This window comes from Physeter macrocephalus, unplaced genomic scaffold (assembly GCF_002837175.3).
Source record: "Physeter macrocephalus isolate SW-GA unplaced genomic scaffold, ASM283717v5 random_1501, whole genome shotgun sequence".
NCBI classification, from domain to species: domain Eukaryota; kingdom Metazoa; phylum Chordata; class Mammalia; order Artiodactyla; family Physeteridae; genus Physeter; species Physeter macrocephalus.
This window is the reverse complement of record NW_021146402.1, coordinates 1-18416: the sequence shown is the minus strand read 5'-3', so window position 1 is coordinate 18416 and position 18416 is coordinate 1. Positions and strand designations below refer to the sequence as shown.

The window sequence follows — 18416 nt, the reverse complement described above, 5'->3', positions numbered from 1 at the left end:
GCCCCGCCCCCTCCCGCGCCGCCCGCGCCGCCCGCGCCGCCCGCGCCTCCGCAGCCGCCCACCGGCCCCGCCCCCGGCCCCGCCCCGCCCCCGCGGCACAGGTGGGCCCCGCCCCCGAGCGGAGCCGGGAAGGGGACGGCCGCTCGGGCCTCGCTGGTCACTCCCCAGCGCCTCCGCCAGCCGCGGGTGCGTGGGGCAGGTATGATCTGCACTCGGCTCCCCAAGCACGAGTGAGGTCGAAGTTTTGTAGACACGGGGCGCGGGGCTGGGGTAGTGTTGGGGAGGCTGCGGCTTGGGGCGTTTCGTGGCCCGCAGCGACCCTACTCCTGCCTCAGAGCAGACATCGGAGCTGGGGAACCGTGGCGCCTCAATTCAGCCGCGGTCTCCTCTCCCAACCACACCTCCAAGAGACCCTGGGAGAGTTATACGGCCCCCAGGGTGAACCCAAGTAGTTGCTCCCAGACGAGGATGACAGAGCCTGCGGGGAAGAATGGATGTTGGAGGGTTCTGAGGAAAAATTACAAATCAGAAAAGAAACCAACAAAACGACAACAACAAAAACACAAACTCACTCCTAGAGTTAAAAAAGTTCATCAAGATCTTCTGAATTCCAGTTCACTGCCTTCAGGCAGGTAAAACATTATTATGTGATTAAGTGAGAGAATTAAGGTCCAGAGGAGCACAGTGGACCGCCTATGGTCATTCATCGGGGAGCACTGCAGTTTTCTTTTCTGCTTTTTCTCCTGGGACAGCGCTCAGGAGACTATGGAGAAAGCAGGGGGTCTAAAGCATTCCCGGACATTTTAAAGCCAAATGAACAACATGCAAATACTGTTGAAACACAGCTGTTCACATAACCGAGTGGTTTCCCCTTCCCTCTGCTACCACTGCAGCTGGATGTCCAACCATCCCATAGGCCCTACTGGACTGTTGGAACTTTTCTAATTAGCCCCCCAACTCCAGGCTCCCCACCTGCCACCACCCCCATCTTCTCCACTACCACCAGATCGTCTTTGTAAAATCCTCTACGCATCCATACACCTGCTCGAAAATGTGCTTACTGATTAAAGTGCAAACTGTAAATCTGGCATTCAAGGCCTTCCGAAAACCTTTTCCAACTTTACGTGGCCATGTGAAAGCTGCTCCAGCTAAAACGAGTTTATTCACCCCCTCCAACACATTTTCCTTTCCAGTTGGTCCAGTTGGTCAGGTCTGACCCCTCCTCCAAGGTCCATTTCAGGTCTATGAAGCTTTCTTGGACCCGCCCAGTCCTGAGCAACCCCATCCTCCTTGGAGCTTTAGCACAACTGGCAGCCTGATGTGTACCCACCCACTGGTAAGAGCACACTCACTCTGAGTTTGAGTATAGTCTCCCAACTTCCCTGTAAGGCTCCAAAAGTAAGAACTGAAAAACAAATATCATATATTAATGCCTATATGTAGAATGTAGAGAAATGGCATAGATGATCTTATTTGCAAAGCAGAAATAGAGACACAGACGTAGAGAACAAACAAACAAATGTATGGATACCAAGGGGGAAGTCGGGCGGGGTGGGGCGGGGCGTGATGAACTGGGAGATTGGGATTGACCTATATACACTATTGATACTATGTATGAAATAGATAGCTAATGAGAACTGACTCATATAGCAGAGGAAGCTCTACTTAATGCTCTGTGGTGACCTAAATGGGAAGGAAATCCAAAAAAAAGAGGGGATATACGTGTACGAATAGGTGATTCACTTTGTTGTACAGTAGAAACTAACACAACACTATAAAGCAACTCCACTCCAATGAAAATTAATTTTTAAAAAAAGGGGGGGGAGAACTGTGCCTCCTCAGGATGCAGCACAGCATCCGTTTGTCACTTGGTACCCTTTGAGGAGGGAGGTAGCCCCAGGAGGGAACGTCCCCCAGAATTCTCAGTGTAGTTCTTCAGCAAAAGGTGAATCTGAAGGACGATTCTCTACTAATAGCCCCAGGGAAATGTCTCTGTGAAGGTCCGAACCAGAGCTGTGTGCACTTCCCACCCCTTCTTTCTCTCCAAAAGACCAAGACAGGAGCGGCCAGAGGGTACAAGCTTGACCAAGGCAGGTGGGAGGTGACCAGGGCCCCCGCACGTGGAGTCTCTCTCTCTCTCATTGGGGGCAACCACCCTGGACGTTAGGCTGAATCACTTTCAGGACTTTGTATGAAAATTGGTGGCAGCCCCACGATTCTCTCCTTAAAGACTGGCCCTCTCCCGTAAAGACTGGCCCTCTGGGGAGAAGTATGCAACCACTTCGATCAGCCAGGCCCTTGAAGTGTTTATTATGTGGGAACTGGGAGAGATATAAAACATGGAGCACGCCATCTAGTTGAGGAAAAAGACATTCCACTAAAAAAGAAAAGTGACACTTTAAAGGTAGAGTTTCTGGTCCAAAGAGCGAATTCCAAAGAAATTGGGAAAAGGAAAGAGCTCAGTCTGCCCCTCTCAGTTCTGTGCCCTCCTTTTCTCACTCCTCCTCTGTTCTTATACCTTGAACAGATGGTTACTTTCCTGCTTATGGTGAGAGGTCACAGGGGTGGGGAGGGGTGAGGAGGCCAGGAGACTCCTGGGACTCTCCCTCCCTTTTCGGTTCTCTTTCCTGCTGTGGTTGCCTCACACCAGACCCTGATTTCAGACCACTTGCTCCAAATCCCTTTTCGACTCCTAGTGACATCACAGCAGGGAAGGATCTGGACTTCGAGACCCAAATTCCTTTCTCAATCAGTTGAGCTTGCTGTCATCCTCCCTCAGATCCAGAGGTATTTGTGGTGACAGTTTTTGGTGGCATAATATTGCCACCGAGGTCTGCTCATCGTCGTGTCAATTTAACTGGATGCTCACTGGTTCTTCGGATGATTTTCTCCATCCTTTCACTCTCCCACTTCAGCCCTGGCACCTGCCCTGAATGGCCCAGGGCCATATCACACAAACTGTACCTGAAAGGAGAAAATAAGTTCCAGCATGTCACCTGTAGTATTGATGGGACAGACTCTGTCTTTGGCTTGGCAAGGATGTCAGAGTCCAGCCAAACCACAAAGGATCTTCTCCCAAATTACAGAGGCTTTCTAAGAGAAGTCAACCTAAGCTTTCTAAAATGGGCCGGGGCTATAGCACAGGGAGCAGAACATTCCGATTTGTGAAAGGGAGGGGTGTCCAGTGACCTGTAAGTATGTTAGCAGAACTCTTGTATCCAGAGCAATTCTTACTCTAGACTATAGGGATGTCAGAATATACTAAATCCCGTAACCCCAGTGCTACCCTTCCCCCTTTCCTAAAACCTGATGTCTACGTTATAATGCAGCACCTTTGGGGAATTCCCTGGCGGTCCAGTGGTTAGGACTCTGCGCTCTCACTGCCGAGGGCCTGGGTTCGATCCCTGGTAAAGGAGCTAAGATTCCCACATGCCATGCGGCGTGGCCAAAAGGATAATAATGATGGTAATGCAGCACCTTTGAGCTTACAGCACGTGTGTTTTATTTCTCACCATCACAGGAGACCAACAGGGGAGATGTTCTCCATTTTACAGACAGACTTCACAGGTAAGCTTCGGTTTCTTGAAGGGGACGTGCACCAAGCTCACATGACCCGTAAGTGATGGAATCGGGACTAAAACCAGATCCGGAGCCTCTGGCGCTCTTCCCGTGGCACCCAGAGTCCTACCTCTCCCGCCCCACCCTCCCCATTGCTTTCTACGCACACAGACCCTCACCCTCCTCTTCTCTTTTACTACGGGAGCTTCCCTGCTCTTCAAATGTATTTCATGGAGATACCCGGGTTGGAAATTCCGATGATAAATCAGTGAGGAACTCTGGGCCATCACTAAGCCAGTGTCTTCGACTGAGACACAGAGGCCTGAGATCCTTTGAGAGGAATCCTGAGAGAGGAGTGAACAGTGCCGAAGGGATCCCCAAGGGCCACAGTCAACTCATGTAACTCATCCGTACCCAAAGCTGTAGGTTTCTCTGATTCCATTTTGCACGTAGGAAATGGGCTCAGAGGCGATAAATAACTTACTCAAGGCGATGTAGGTAACCCTATGTCATATGGGACTCAAACTCAGGCTTTCGAAGTTCAGACCTGGTACTCTTTTGTTTTCTCCCTTTGCACATATTGCTGCCCTGGGGAAATATATTCACCCTGGAAACTGTGAGCTCACTCTCAGCCCGTCTGTAACCACTCGGCCACGTGATCATCGTTCTCATCCTCTCCTCCCCACCCTCATCCATGCTGCCCGGGAGGCTCTTTACTAAAGACGTCTTTTTTCTGTCCCTTTCTTCCACGAGTCCATCTTTCACAAATCTTTCTGCAGTTTGCTACTGCAGAGGTCGACCCCAGGAGAAGGTGGAGACCCTCACTGAATGCTTCTTATTGGCTACTTCTCCTGACTTCCAATGCAGCTGAGCCCTTCTGTCTGGCTGATAGAAAGAATTGTATGAGCCCGGGCCAAGCCCCTAGCCTTAGCTCCACCATCTGTGGTCCTAAATCATTTTGCATACTGGACTGGGAAACAGATGAAGAGTTACCATCCCTTTAGAAGGATCTGTGCAAGACTACATCACAGAGAGTCAAGGGAACCAGAGGAAGAGGGCAGAGATGTTGTGCTGAAGGGTCAGAACAAAGCTCATTGGCTGGGAAAGATCCCAGGCAGTTCACAAACTGAGAGCATATAACTTCATCTCCCTCGCAAGCAAATGAGTCTTGAATGCAGTCCTCAAGCTCGAGGCGTGACCCAGACCAGAACTATACGCTCTGAAGCTTTTTTGGCGTCTATGGCTGGGTCTGGCTTCCCTTTGCAGCCTGCACTGTGATTATCTCCAAACGAGTACAAGCTCTCTTCCAGCATTCTGCCCCCAGGAAAGAAGATTCCCCAGCAAGTCAACAGACAATTATCCAGGTTGAAAGACTAACTTTGACTTGTGCAGTTTTCACCTGAGTAATACCACTTATTTCCCTCCACTCAGGTTTGCTTGGTTGCTGGGAAACCTACAAGGAGAAAGGGTGAACAGTGGTCTTGCTCATTCATTGTTGCTGAAACAGGAGCTAAATCTGCTCTCCCTGAAGCTCCGCCTCCTGTCTCTCTGACACTAAACGCAGCGGAAAGATATTCTCTCACCTCCTCTGGGAAGATGGTCTCTCCTGTCTGCATCTTCCAGCCTGCCACTACGCATACTGGCGAGGAGCTTTGCACTGGAGCTGAGGATGACGACCCATGGTTCTGAGTAAACGTATGATGTCTAGAAGCTGTGTGACTGACCGTGGCTCCAGAGCCATGGTCCACAGCGCCCGTACCTCTGAGTGAAGTCTTGGGGTTTCCGTCTTTCCTCCCAAGGACACATCCCACAGACCGGGTCCCCGCGAGTACGGACACACAGGTGTACACACACTCCCCTTTGGGGGCTGCACAGATGGCAGCTTGCTCTCACGCCTTAGCTCTCTGGTACCACCTCCCGCAGCGCTGAAGGTGTTCTCTCAGCATTTGCTGAATAAGCTGTAGGTCTCCAGGCCTCTGAGCAAAGCTGGATTTCCTGCCTCTGTTCTTTGATCCTGGAAAAAGAGACTCTTTCCTGTACGTCTCCCACTCCCGACTTCACAACTTCCCCCGTCCCCAACAGGGCTTGTCGGTGACCACATCTGTCCTACATGCTATAGTCTGTACTGCTTCTGAAGCATCCAGCCCAGAAGTCATTCCGTAAACACTTTGTACTCACGGAACCTGTTCTTACTCCCTGCTCGTAGGAGGTTCCGCCTCTTTTAAAGTCCATTCGTGTAAGGACGCCTTCCTCTAATAAAGCAGAAACGGGAGCATGGATGTCCCTTCCCTTGCCTCAAATACCACTGAATCCACTCCTCTGCCGGGGGCGCTGCAGGCAGCCCAGGCAAGGGATCGGCAGGGCAATGTCAACCTACCTAATGGCTTTGCTGGGGAAGAGCAATGATCCCAAAGCCCGGGACATGTGCCGAGTGCCACAAAACAGCTCAAGTGCTCAAGCCCCAGACAGACTTTCTGAAAACCTTCTTTGTCTGAGTTCATAGGTCCAGGCTATGAACCCTGGTGCGAGAACCCCAGTCACGCCACTTAGCGTTCAATCGCTGCAGCATCTCAGCGGCCCGACTCAGGTTCCAGACAGTGATGCTGGGCCCTGATGGAGCTGAGCTGTTGGTTTCGGGTTTCTCAGCTGTGTTATCTAAGGACCGGCTGCTTGGGATTTGATCAGGGCTGGTTTGGGAGAGAGGCAGACGCTGTCTTTTCCCCAGAACAGACTACTCTTTGAGCTGGGCCGCCACCCGGACTGGGGATGGAAAAGAGAAAACACAAATCCCCGCTGTATGTGGTTCTCCGGAATTTAGCTTGGCCCTGGAGAGGGAAAGTTAAGAGCAACATCGCTCTCCTCTCCAGGCCCTCTGCAGGCAGCAAACCCCATTAACGGAGGCTTGTCGGGCCTGGGAAGGGTTAGGGCGGGGGCAAGAGCAAGGTCTGACCCTCTCAGCAGGGGCCGAGGCTCCTGTCTCCTTCCAGGTCAGTACTAATGTGCTGAGGGCAGGAGACTGACTTCGAGTCCGTTTAGGAGGACCGACTAACATAGAACCTTCTCCTCCGGCCAAGCTCCGGAGAAAGGAGACCAGCCCCGTCTAAGGACTTGGAATGAGACAGTCGGTGAAACGAGTCAGGGGATGCCGGTCGGGTTCTGTTTTCCTGGCCCCTCATGTTCTGGCCACATTCACCACGTGTAGGTGGTGGTGACGGAGGGCCCTTGGGGTGGGTGTTCAGCGTAAGGACCTGTCTTTTGGAGAACGTGACCTGCTGAGTTCTTCCTAAGCTTTCAGAGCTGATGAAAAATTCTTCTGCCTTGACAAAGACTCTGTTCTTCATCCAGGCCTCTTACCTCTTACCGTCCAAAGAGGGCTGTCAGTGCAGGTCACTGAGAGACGCATGTGGAAAATCTTCTATTCTGTCATCCCAGGTCTTTCTAGGGGACATTGCACACTCTGTTTTCCGTCAGAGTATTTAGAAGGTGACCTCAGAGACAGCCAATCCGTCTCTGAATTATTTTTCTCATCTTGGTCAGCTGTCCTTTGCTATATCCATTTTCCAACCCCAGTGTGATCTTGGCTTTCTAGGTGGAATATTTTTCTTCCAGGTGTGATTTCCCTTAAATTCCATACTGTTCTCAAGGGCAATTACCCCTGCTTTCAGACGCCTCCAGAAGAAATCCCACATCTTCACCATTAGTAGTTGGAGTTGTGGAAAAGCATGAGCTCACACCGGCGGGGGCGGGGGGGTGGGCGGAGGGGCCGCGAAGAGAGCCTGTCCGAACCCTGGGAACCGACCCTGATGAGATGCGCGGAAGAGGGGTCAGAGGTGAGGAGGGGGCCAGCCCAGCAGACGCGGGAGTCCGACGAGAACAGGGCTCGAAGGGGCAGAGGGCGGGGGCAGGGCAGGTGGGGACAGGGCGGCACATCTCAAATGCCAGCGCTTGGGAGGTGAGGCCGGGGACCAGCTTTGACCCCAAGAGGGATGAATTTGAGCGGGGTCGGGTCAGACTGAGCCGAGGTGACTTTCAGGATCCCAAAGATATTAGAGAGGATTTAAGCAGAGAACATATAGAGAAAGAAGTGTTTCATAAGGTTGTTTTTTTGGGGTGTTGGTGTTCGTTGGTTTGACATGAAGTGAGAAAGAGAACAGAGCTATTTGCCCGCAGAGAACAGAGCTATTTGAACACAGAGAGCAGAGCTATTTTCTGCAGAAGCTTATCAGGTGCCGGCTGGGCCTGGGAAGTGACACGAGAAAAGCAGGGCTGTGGTGGGCGATTGCTCTAAAGCAAAAGAATCCTGGACAGACCAGTTCAATCTTGATGTATCACCGAGCTTGGGGCCAAAGGAAATCTTATGACAATCTGCATGACGGCACTACTACAGTAGGCTCATCCAGGTTTTAGATCCCTCTATTTAATACTTATTTTTTAAATTAATTTTTATTGGAGTAGAGTCGATTTACAATGTTCTGTTAGTTTCCGCTGTACAGCAAAGTGAATCGGTTATACATATACATATATCCACTCCTTTTTAGATTCTTTTCCCATATAGCTCATTTAATATTTAATGATCACTGTTCAAATGTCAAGCTGAGGTGGTCAATTAAGAGACTCTGGAACTGTCAACAGAGCAATATCAAAATTGTGCTGATTTAAAATTAGCCCGGTTGTGGCTAGACACTAAGGTGCTTAGTGGATCTGAGACAATTGGGAGCCAGAAGGAGAAGGAAATGTCACAAAACCAGCACAAGGCCCAACATTGTGATCCAATCTGGAGTTACTGAGATGCAAAAACTGCAGACTAACCATGTCCACACAGAATGGGGTGAGACTGGATCCTGTACATAGGATCACTCTGTTCTTTCTTACCACCACGTGCGAATCTACAATTATCTAAAATGGATAGATAGGTAGGTAGGTAGGTAGAGGTAAGCTGACGTATCAAGCATATTATTTTATAATAAATATTTGTCTAAAATAAAAAAATATATTTAGCATGCCAACTTGAAATGCCTCTATAACCCAAATTCCAATGTAAATTGGGTGTATTTCTCAACCTCATATTCCTTGCCATTGGCTGGTCTGTTCCTGTGTCAGTACAACACAGTTGATTTTTTTTTAAATTAATTTATTTTATTTACTTATTTCTGGCTGCGTTGGGTCTTCGTTGCTGCGCGCGGGCTTTCTCTAGTTGCGGTGAGAGGGGGCTACTCTTCGCTGCGGTGCTGGGGCTTCTCATTGCGGTGGCTTCTCTTGTGGAGCACGGGCCCTAGGCGTGCAGGCTTCAGTAGCTGTGGCTCACAGGCTCTAGAGCGCAGGCTCAGTAGTTGTGGCGCATGGGCTTCTATACACAGTGACGTGGGTGTACTGTGTTGTCACCTTAGGAGGTAAGTAATTCTCCAGAAGTCCAGGCTGTATCCACACCAGCGTTTTGTAGGGCTAACTTGAAACTAGGCTACTAGCCACTGCAGGAGCGGGAGACTTCACAGCTCAGAACCATCAAGCAATGTTTTCACAGCGAGACTTAAAAAAAACCCTTTCCGAACACTTTCTTTGCTGAGCCTCTCCTTTCGCTTGGCAGCCAAGCCTCCCTCCAGCTCCACCTTTTGTTCTGCTGCTCTGCCTATTCCTTTTTTTAAAAAAAAATATTTATTTATTTATTTGGTTGTGTCGTGTCTCAGCTGCGGCAGGCAGGCTCCTTAGTTGCGGCAGGTGGGCTCCTTAGTTGTGGCTCCAGAGCTCCTTATTTGTGGCATGCAAACTCTTAGTTGTGGCATGCATGTGGAATCTAGTTCCCTGACCAGGGATCGAACCCAGGCCCCTTGCATTGGGAGCACAGAGTCTTATCCACTGTGCCAGCAGGGAAGTCCCTCTTTTTTTTTTTGAGTAGCTAGGTCCAAACACTTTATTTTTTACTTATTATTTTTAAAAATTTTTGTTTACACCACACGGCTTGCAGGATATTAGTTCCCCGACCAGGGATTGAACCCAGGCCTCCACAGTGAAAGTGCAGAGTCCTAACCACTGGACCACCAGGGAATTGCCTGGTCTGCCTATTCCGATCCTTTTGGGGCTCTGTGCCCTTATCCTGGGGAAGCTGGGAGGGCGCGTGAAGCAGACTGGCTTGCTACAGTCGGAGGCAGTTTTCCATCGGCAGTCAACTCAGCTCCGTGTCTTTGGCAAAGACCTACTCTTAACAATTCTACCACCTGCCCCTCATCACTCTTTCCTGTCTTGCCACTCTTCTCAAGCTCCAGTCACATCAATGCCCCATCTCACTTTCGGTGGATGGCTTTGATTTTATTTTCTATATGAAAAACGAGGCAGCCACCCTTCCACAGTTACCTGCTTCTCTGCTCTGATTGGCCTCCATCAGCACTGGCTCTCACCCTCCTGCGGCTTCTTCCTTCACAAACACCCCCTCACCCCTCTGTCCTCAGTACCGTCCTCTGGCTTTTTCCTTTCAGCCTATAAATGTGATCATGTCTTCCCCACCCTGAAACCAAGGAAAACTGCTTTCCCTGGTCTTATCATCTCTAAAGCTACTTCCCATCTTCCTCCTGTCTCACTCCTCAGCCTAATAGGGGCCCACTTCCGTCTCCACTTCACTGGAATTGCTTTAAATTCACCTGCTACTAAATCACCAAATCCAATATCGCAATTCTAGTTTAGCTTTTTTCTGCAGTGTTTGACAATGCTGCCAACCTCTCACTTCTTGACGCTCTCGTTCCCCTAGGTTTCCAGAACACTGTTTTCTCGTCATTCAGACCGTTCCTTTCTTACCAGCCATCTCTCTGACCATTAAGGTTTCCCCCTCACCTACATCCATAGTTTGGATCCACGATTTCAATTATCTTCTTTATGCTCATAAGTCTCCATCTCTATCTTTAATCCTAGCTCCTCTTCGGACCTCCATATCCCTATTCTCAAATTTGCTGGAAACCCACTGCTAAATCTCAGTTAATGGTGTCACTGTACACATGGTTCCCCGAGCCAGAAACTCTGCAGTTAGAGAACTACCCTTAACTCTTTCCTAACACTCACATGCATCACAAAGAAACGACGTCCTGTCTACTCCTGAGTGCTCCTCACATCTGTCGCCTCCTCTGTATTCCTGATGTCTCCCTCTAGCTCAGGCCGTGAATTTCTCTTCTGGATCAGGGCTGTAGCCATCTCCTTTCTTCTGTTCTCATGTACCGTGAGTGGTGACAGCGTAGTCTATGTTGCAAATATTACAGGGAATCTTGGTAGCCAACCTAGTGTGGTGTGGGTGGAGACGCAGTAGGAATCATAAGACTGGACCAAAAATAACACAGCCAGGGGCGATTTTATGTTGTGAAAAATCACATAAATTTCATGGATGAAAAAGTGATTTATTCCTAAGCAACTCCTATAAAGAGAAATTTTAAAAAGCAAAGCAGATGACACCAATGGCTCTTTTCTGAAGATCTGAAGACCATCCTTGGGACCTCCCGGGTGGCGCAGTGGATAAGACTCCGTGCTCCCAGTGCTGGGGGCCCGGGTTCAATCCCCGGTCGGGGAATTAGATCCCACATGCATGCCGCAACTAAGAGTTTGCATGCCTCAACTAAGGAGCCCTGGAGCCACAACTAAGGAGCCTGCCTGCCGAATCTAAGGAGCCCACGTGCTACAACTAAGGAGCTGGCGGCTGCAATTAAGACCCGGCACAACCAAATAAATAAATGATAAATATTTTTTTTAAAAAAAGAGACCATCCTTTGCTTGGTTCCTGCAGATACTGCAATAAGCCCTGGTATTTAGTGATTGTGCCTTACCCTGATTCACAGTACAAAGATTTCCCAAGAAATAAACATTTCATAGATTTATTATTGCAACATGCTTACTCTCACCCCTAATTTTTAAGAAAGTGAGTTTGCATTTCAGATTCTTTCTTCATGCATGAATTGATATCACAATGCTTCTTTTTAAATTTATTTTTATTTATTATCTTTAAAAACAAAATTTTTTTTTGGCCCTACCACGTGGCATGCAGGATCTTAGTTCCCCAACCAGGGATGGAACCCATGCCCCCTGCAGTGGAAGGGCTGATTCTTAACCGCTAGACTGCCAGGATGCTTCTGATTTTGGTTATTTGGTCTTTTTTTCCATTTTCAAGCAAAACCAAATGTTTTCAATTATTGCAAAGGTCTTGAAATACGTAACAGATTTACATTATTCTGTTAAGTGAAATTTCATACCATTTCTTATGCCCCATGTCCTAGGACTCTGTCTCCTGTCTCCTACTTCCCCAAACTTTCCGTTCTCCCTGCCTTTGCACACGTTCTTTTTCCACCTGAAATGCCCAGTCCTCTGACTCCAAAATCACCTCTAAGTTCAGCTCAAACATTACCTCATTTAAGTCACCTTTTCTGCTTTCTGTCCTCTGCACCCACAGCGCTCATCTTTCCACCAACCTTTGGAGCACACACACTGTTTGTGTGTTCTCGATAAACTTAAGATCCAGCACAATTTCTAGGATGTACAAAGCACATAAAAATAAAACGCTGAATGAAGGAATGAATGGTAGTAAATACATCTTGGAATCTGAATGACAAGGGTGGGAAATAGATAGGAAGTCAGTTGAAGCCAAAATATAGAAAATAGTTAACTGTAATTGAGTGTGCCCACTGTATGCGAGGTACACAACTAAGCCATTGCATAGACTTAAAAAAATTGATAAACAACCCACATAAAATTCACCTTTTTTTTTTTTTTTGGCTGCACCACGCAGCATGCAGAATCTTAGTTCCCCAATCAGGGATTGAACCTGTGCCCTCCTGCAGTGGAAGCGTAGAATACTAACCACTGGACCGCCAGGGAAGTCCAAAATTCACCCTTTTAAAGTATGCAATTTAGTGGCTTTTAATATATCCACAGGTTTGCAAACCATCACCTGAAAGAAACCCTGTACCCATTAGCAGTCACTACTCATTCCTCCCTCTCCTTGGGAACGAACTACTTTCGTTTTCTATGGATTTACCTGTTGTGTTGTTTCACTTATATGGATCATTAAACACGTGGCCGCCTTTCGTGTGCGGCTTCTTTCACGGAGCATCATGTTTTCCAGGCTCACCCACGCTACAGCACTGGTCAGGACTTCCCTCCTTTCTAGGGCTGAACGATATTGAGTTGTCGGGATGAATGACATTTTGTTTACCTGTTCACCAGTGGATGGACGTTTGGGTTGTTTCCACTTTTTTTTTTTTTAGCTACTATGAATAATGCTGCTTTGAACATCTTCGTACAGTTTTTGTGGATGTGCCTTTTCATTTATCTTGGGTGCACACCTAAGGAGTCAAAGTGAAGGATCACATGGTAACTCTGTTTAACTATTTTTTTAATTGAAGTATAGTTGATTTACAATGTTGTGTTAGTTTCAGGGTGTACAGCACAGTGATTCAGTTATACATACATATATATGTAAGAATATGTATATATTCTTTTTCAGATTCTTTTCCCTTATAGGTTATCACAAGATATTGAGTGTAGCTCCCTGTGCTATACAGGTCCTTGTTGTTTACCTATTTTATTTTTTTTAAATTTATTTATTATTTCTGGCTGCGTTGGGTCTTTGTTGCTGCACGCGGGCTTTCTCTAGTTGCGGCGAGCGGGGGCTACTCTTCGTTGCAGTGCGCGGGCTTCTCACTGCGGTGGCTTCTCTTGTTGTGGAGCACGGGCTCTAGGCGCATGGGCTTCAGTAGTTGTAGCACACAGGCTCGCGGGTAGTTGTGGCTCGTGGGCTCTAGAGCACAGGCTCAGTAGTTGTGGCGCACGGGCTTAGTTGCTCTGCGGCATGTGGGATCTTCCCGGACCAGGGCTCGAACCTGTGTCCCCTGCATCGGCAGGCGGGTTCTTAACCACTGCACCACCAGGGAAGTCCTGGTTATCTATTTTATATATAGTAGTGTGTACATGTTAATCCCAAACTCCTAATTTATCCCTCCTCACCCTTTCCCGTTTGGTGCATGTTTAACTTTTGGTAACTGCTAGACTGCACTCCAGAGTGGCAGCACCATTTTACAATCCCACCAGCAATACATGAGGCTTCCAGTTTCTCCACACCTTTGCTGGCACTACTATCTTGTTTATTCTAGCCATCCTGGTTGGTGTGAAGTGGTGTCTCGTTGTTGATTCCACTTCTTCAGTAACTAATGTTGAGCATCTTTGCATGTGCTTACTGTCCATTTGTATATTTTCTTGGAGAAATGCCTATTTGGATCCTTGGGCCACTTTCTGTGGTGTTTTTTATTGCTGAGTTGTAAGAATTCTTTACCTACTCCCGCTACTAGATTTTCTCTTTCTTAATCCTCATGATCACCCTGCTTAAGCAGGTAGCTTGATCTCCATTGTTTAGGTAGAGACTAGAGCCTGGAATTCTAGGGAGAGGCATGACGGAACCTACATCTGTGAGTCTCCAAAGCCTGTTCTCTTCCCACTACTCTTTACTGCCTCTTGGTGACGGAGTAGCTTTAACCGACAATGAGGTTTAGAGAGCGGCTACACTAGTGTGTGGTTAATATGAAGACCGATGAATGGAATTGAGGCCAGGGTGCTATAAACGTTATTGACTCACTGCCAGTGGGGGTAGGCCTAAGTCGCGTATGAAATAAAATCTCTAAGATTCCTTCTTCTTCTGAAATCCTGTGATTTGATAAGCCTTTTTGTTTTGCCCAGCATCAAAACAGCAACAGTCATGGACAGCTAAGGCCTTAAGTGTTATCAGGACAAGAGGAAGCACTGACAGACACTGACAGACATCCCTCTGAAGCCCAGGACTGGTCCCTCTGGGAATTTGTCCCAGTTTATTAGCGAAAGGCACTTGATCTGCTATCATAGGCTTTGGGGGAAAAAAGAAAAGCAGTATCTCCTACTGACAGTTTAATTACCACTTTTCCTTAACACAAATATGAAACCCTGAGTTCTTTCCTTTGTCGTGGGTAACAGAATGATGCTATACTAAGCCAAGACCAACTGAATTCCCAGAGGCTGTCCAGGTACATTCACAACGACTTTGCCCCAAGTGCACAGCTATTTGCCGAGAAAAAGGACAGAGATGGAAAAGATGGATACAGTTTTAGTGTCGTCATCTTTTACTATCTTTGCTACCTCCAAAACGAGACGATTTCAAGGGATGCATTTAGGAGAACTTTAATACTTGTACAGCACTGTAGAAACCATGGACTAGGTAAGTAAACTGAGTCATCAATGAAGTATAAACGTGGTTTTAACAAGAAATTATAAAAAACTCAAACAGAATATTTTCAATGATATATTTTATTGAAAAATAGTTACATTAAAATATATACATTATTTTTAAAAAACCATAGTACTGGTAAAATACTGAAATTTTCATACAAGCATCACTGAAGTTTCACTCATGCTTACCGAAGTGGCACCTTTCCTCTCCTAGACAAACATTTTGCTTAAGAGTAGGGCCTCTGGTGCCCTCTGGTGAAAATTCCTGAGATTGGGTGTCCAGAAAGGAACTCAGGCCCTACAGCTCAGGGCTGACAGAACTGCGGCCTATTCGCATTTGACAGGCTGTGATTTGCAGCCTTTGCCCTCTGCCCAGGAGAAAGGCAAACTGAGACCCGCGTCTTTATCTCCTGGGGTAGGCGTTCCTCCCACTAACACTCAGCCAAGCTCACAGCAAAAATGCTTTCTTTTTTTGTCACTGTCTTCTTAAAAAAAACAAAAAACAAAAAAACCCTGTCATTATAAATGGGAGAAATAATGTGGGAAAGTCTGTAATTCAGATTATAATCCAGACCAAATCACACCCCCAGCCACCCCCCCCACCCCAAAAAACACACAGAAAAGGTTAACAGGACAGCAAAAATCATAAAGCTTAGGATGCAAAAAAAGCTGATCTTCACCTTGCCCTTCTAACAATGGATACCACTACTCTAGACAACTCTGTGCCTACGGTTTCTGGGAGAAGGTGACCTTTTCCTCACATTTCAGGAAGCAGACCTACTCCAGACATGTGCCAGTCCTAAAAAGTAAACATCAGCAGAGTCTAAGTTCGTTCTCCAGGCTGAATACTTTGGACTTGAGGTTCTTCAGTTCTCCTTGTATCTTACGTGCCCGTCTGTTGCTGTCACGAACCTCACACAGGACGGCAAGATCCTGGTTTGCCCGGGTGTTAAGTGTTGCCTAGAGATTTGAAAAGAAGAAGAAGAAATGATTACGGCAGATGCCAGAGGAGAGAAACCAGTCATAAAGACCGGGCTCTGTTGGCTCCTTTTTATGAGTCTTCTAGTACACAGGACAGCTTCGATCCTTAGTTTAGTGACTAGCTAAAAGAAGGAAACTATGGAGTCGAATTAAGGCACAAAAGGCATGAGACGCTTTGCTTTCCCACACAATAGGAAAGGAGCCTTGAGATAGAGGTCAATCAGCAATTAACAATGAGTAAAAAGAAGAGACCAATACAAACATTATTAGTAAGTTTGCCAAACAATGAAAGAAAGCATCTCTTCTTTTCTGTCATTGGCCTGCTTGTCACCGGTGATCACTCAGGGTGTGTGGGTGACCGGTGAAACCTCTCTAAGGAGGCACGGAGGGCAACTAGGATGCCACACAAAGCCGGGTCTGACAGGAAACATTGCTTTTTAGCTCAGCTACTCACTTTCCCCATTTGTAAAACAGAACAGTTCTTTGTTTGCTTTCGGCCGCGCCGTGCAGCTTGCGGATCTTAGTTCCCCGACCAGGTACGGAACCCCGGGCCGGCAGTGAGAGCGCCGAGTACGGATCACTGGACCGCCAGGGAACCCCCGCAGACACGGCTCTTCTGCTCCACTTCGTGAGCTGGGCGGCATGAACATTTCTGCTGAGTTGGGCTTGGGTGGGAGTACGAGGACGCCGTCACTCAGTTACTTCCGTCTACTCTGCCCTCCCTCCGGCGTGCACCGTGCAAGCTGATTCTTGTGAGAGTGAAAGGGGGGGGTGCGGCCCAGCTCTCCTCTGAGGGGCCCTCGTGTCCGTCTGCTCACCTGCACCTCTTTTCTCCCTCTTTTTGCTAATTCAGGGTCAATTACCTTACAGAGCATCTGCTCCAAGTCTTGCAGTTTTCGCTTGAGAGCCTTAATATCTGTCTTAAAGCCTTCTACTTCCAAGACACGTCGCTTCTCCAAGGCCTCGCAGCGTTTCGTCACGACCTGTAGACGCCTCCCCATCTTGTTGGCGCGATCCTAAACACAGGCACACAGGCGGGCGCTTGTGGAGCTGAGGGAGCACCCCGCGCCAGCTGCACCGCCCACCCCGTCGGGAGTGCAGAGAACTTCACACCTTAAAGATCTCCCTCCTGACTCCCTCCTCCTCCCGAATTTGGGCAAGTTCTTCTTCTAGGGAAATGCACTGCTCTTGGTACATGCTGGACAGCTTTTTCTCTTGTACTAGCTTTTCCTTCAGGGACTGCAGGTCAAAAGGAAAAAGAAATTAATACTCTGTTCTGGAATTCAGACAACTCATATAGCACTTAGGTAAAGAAAGGAAAGAAAGGATTTCTAGAAGTACAAAATGAGTTAAGCAACAAGACTCCAGCAAGGAACACTGGAGAATGTCTGAAAACCTATTTCTAGAGGATTCTTAGCTTTTTTCCTAAAGTGTACACAGTAGAAATTCTTTAAAATAAAACAAATATTTTTGGCTCTGGGAAGAGTCAGATAATGGAGTTTAGAACTGCACCAAGTAAGACATTACAACATACGTTTTGGGACACATTTCTGAAGTTCTTCTTTAAAAAGGAAGAAACATCGACACCACTTAAAATACACATGTTCCACTGAGCAGCCAGAATGATCTTGAAAAAACCCAAATCAGAAGTCACTTCCTTACACACAATCCTTCAAAGACAGAAAAGCTGAGAGCTGCGTCTTCTCAGCAGGACCGGGAAGGCCCCACGTGAGGGCCGCCCACCCCCAACCTCCGCGCTCATTCCTCCACGCCCACGACGACCTCCTCCCTCACACCGGCTGGCTCTCCCCTCTGCCTGACACTCTTCCCTGAGGTCTGCTCGGCAAGCTCAGTCCCGTTTTTTCAGGTCTCAGCAAAAACACCAGACTTGAGACGGTGTCCCTGTGCTTCTCTACAAAAGTACACCTCCAACAACAATATATAATCTTCATATAACCCTTTTATTCCTTAGTACCACTTCTTAATTTTGGGGGGGTTTTTTTGGCCGCGCTACGTGGCTTGCATGATCTCAGTTCCCCAACCGGGGACTGAACCGGGGCCACGGCAGTGAGAGCCCAGGATCCTAACCGCTGGCCACCGGGGAGCTCCCAGTACCACTTTTTTATAACCCATCATTTTCTGGGTTATTTGTTAATGTTGTGGTTCTTTCTCACCCGTTAGAATGTAATAGCTTGTTTACTGCCCCAGAGCCTAGCTCAGAGTAGGACTGCGACAAGTAACTGCTGAACGAATTTATCGATCAAGACATACTTTAATTTTCTGACTCTGCAAACACTATAATGATGAGCTACTCTTTGAAACCTACTTCTTGAGGCTGCTGCCACAAGAGCTTCCCGGACTGAATGGATCTTATTTGACAATTACTAGGTTCTTTGAAATTGTCTGAGTTCTTTCAACAATTCCAGAAAAAACAAAAATTCTGTAAAAGATAGAGGAAACTACCTTAATGTATTCATTTTGGTTGTAATGACTCTCATGAACTGGCCAAACTTTTCCAATTTTATCTTCTTTCTTCTTACACTGCACCCTGTATTGCTTAATCTTTGACATCAAATGATCCTTTTCAAGCATCCAGGACTTCTCCTTATTTTGGTTTTCAAATTTGAGTTGCAAAAAGTCTTTGGTGCTCTCATAGA

General features: G+C 47.5%; 1 protein-coding gene across 1 annotated transcript; it reads right to left on the bottom strand.

Moving 5' to 3' along the window:
• Positions 1–14867: 14867 nt before the first annotated feature.
• LOC114485346 (coiled-coil domain-containing protein 77-like) lies at positions 14868–18411 on the bottom strand (the record flags this gene model as incomplete). Its single annotated transcript, XM_028486604.2, has 4 exons — positions 14868–15738; positions 16623–16775; positions 16873–16998; positions 18223–18411. Coding segments are annotated over 4 exons (615 nt in total), but the record flags the coding sequence as incomplete, so codon positions are not given.
• Between the last annotated feature and the right edge of the window lie 5 nt (positions 18412–18416).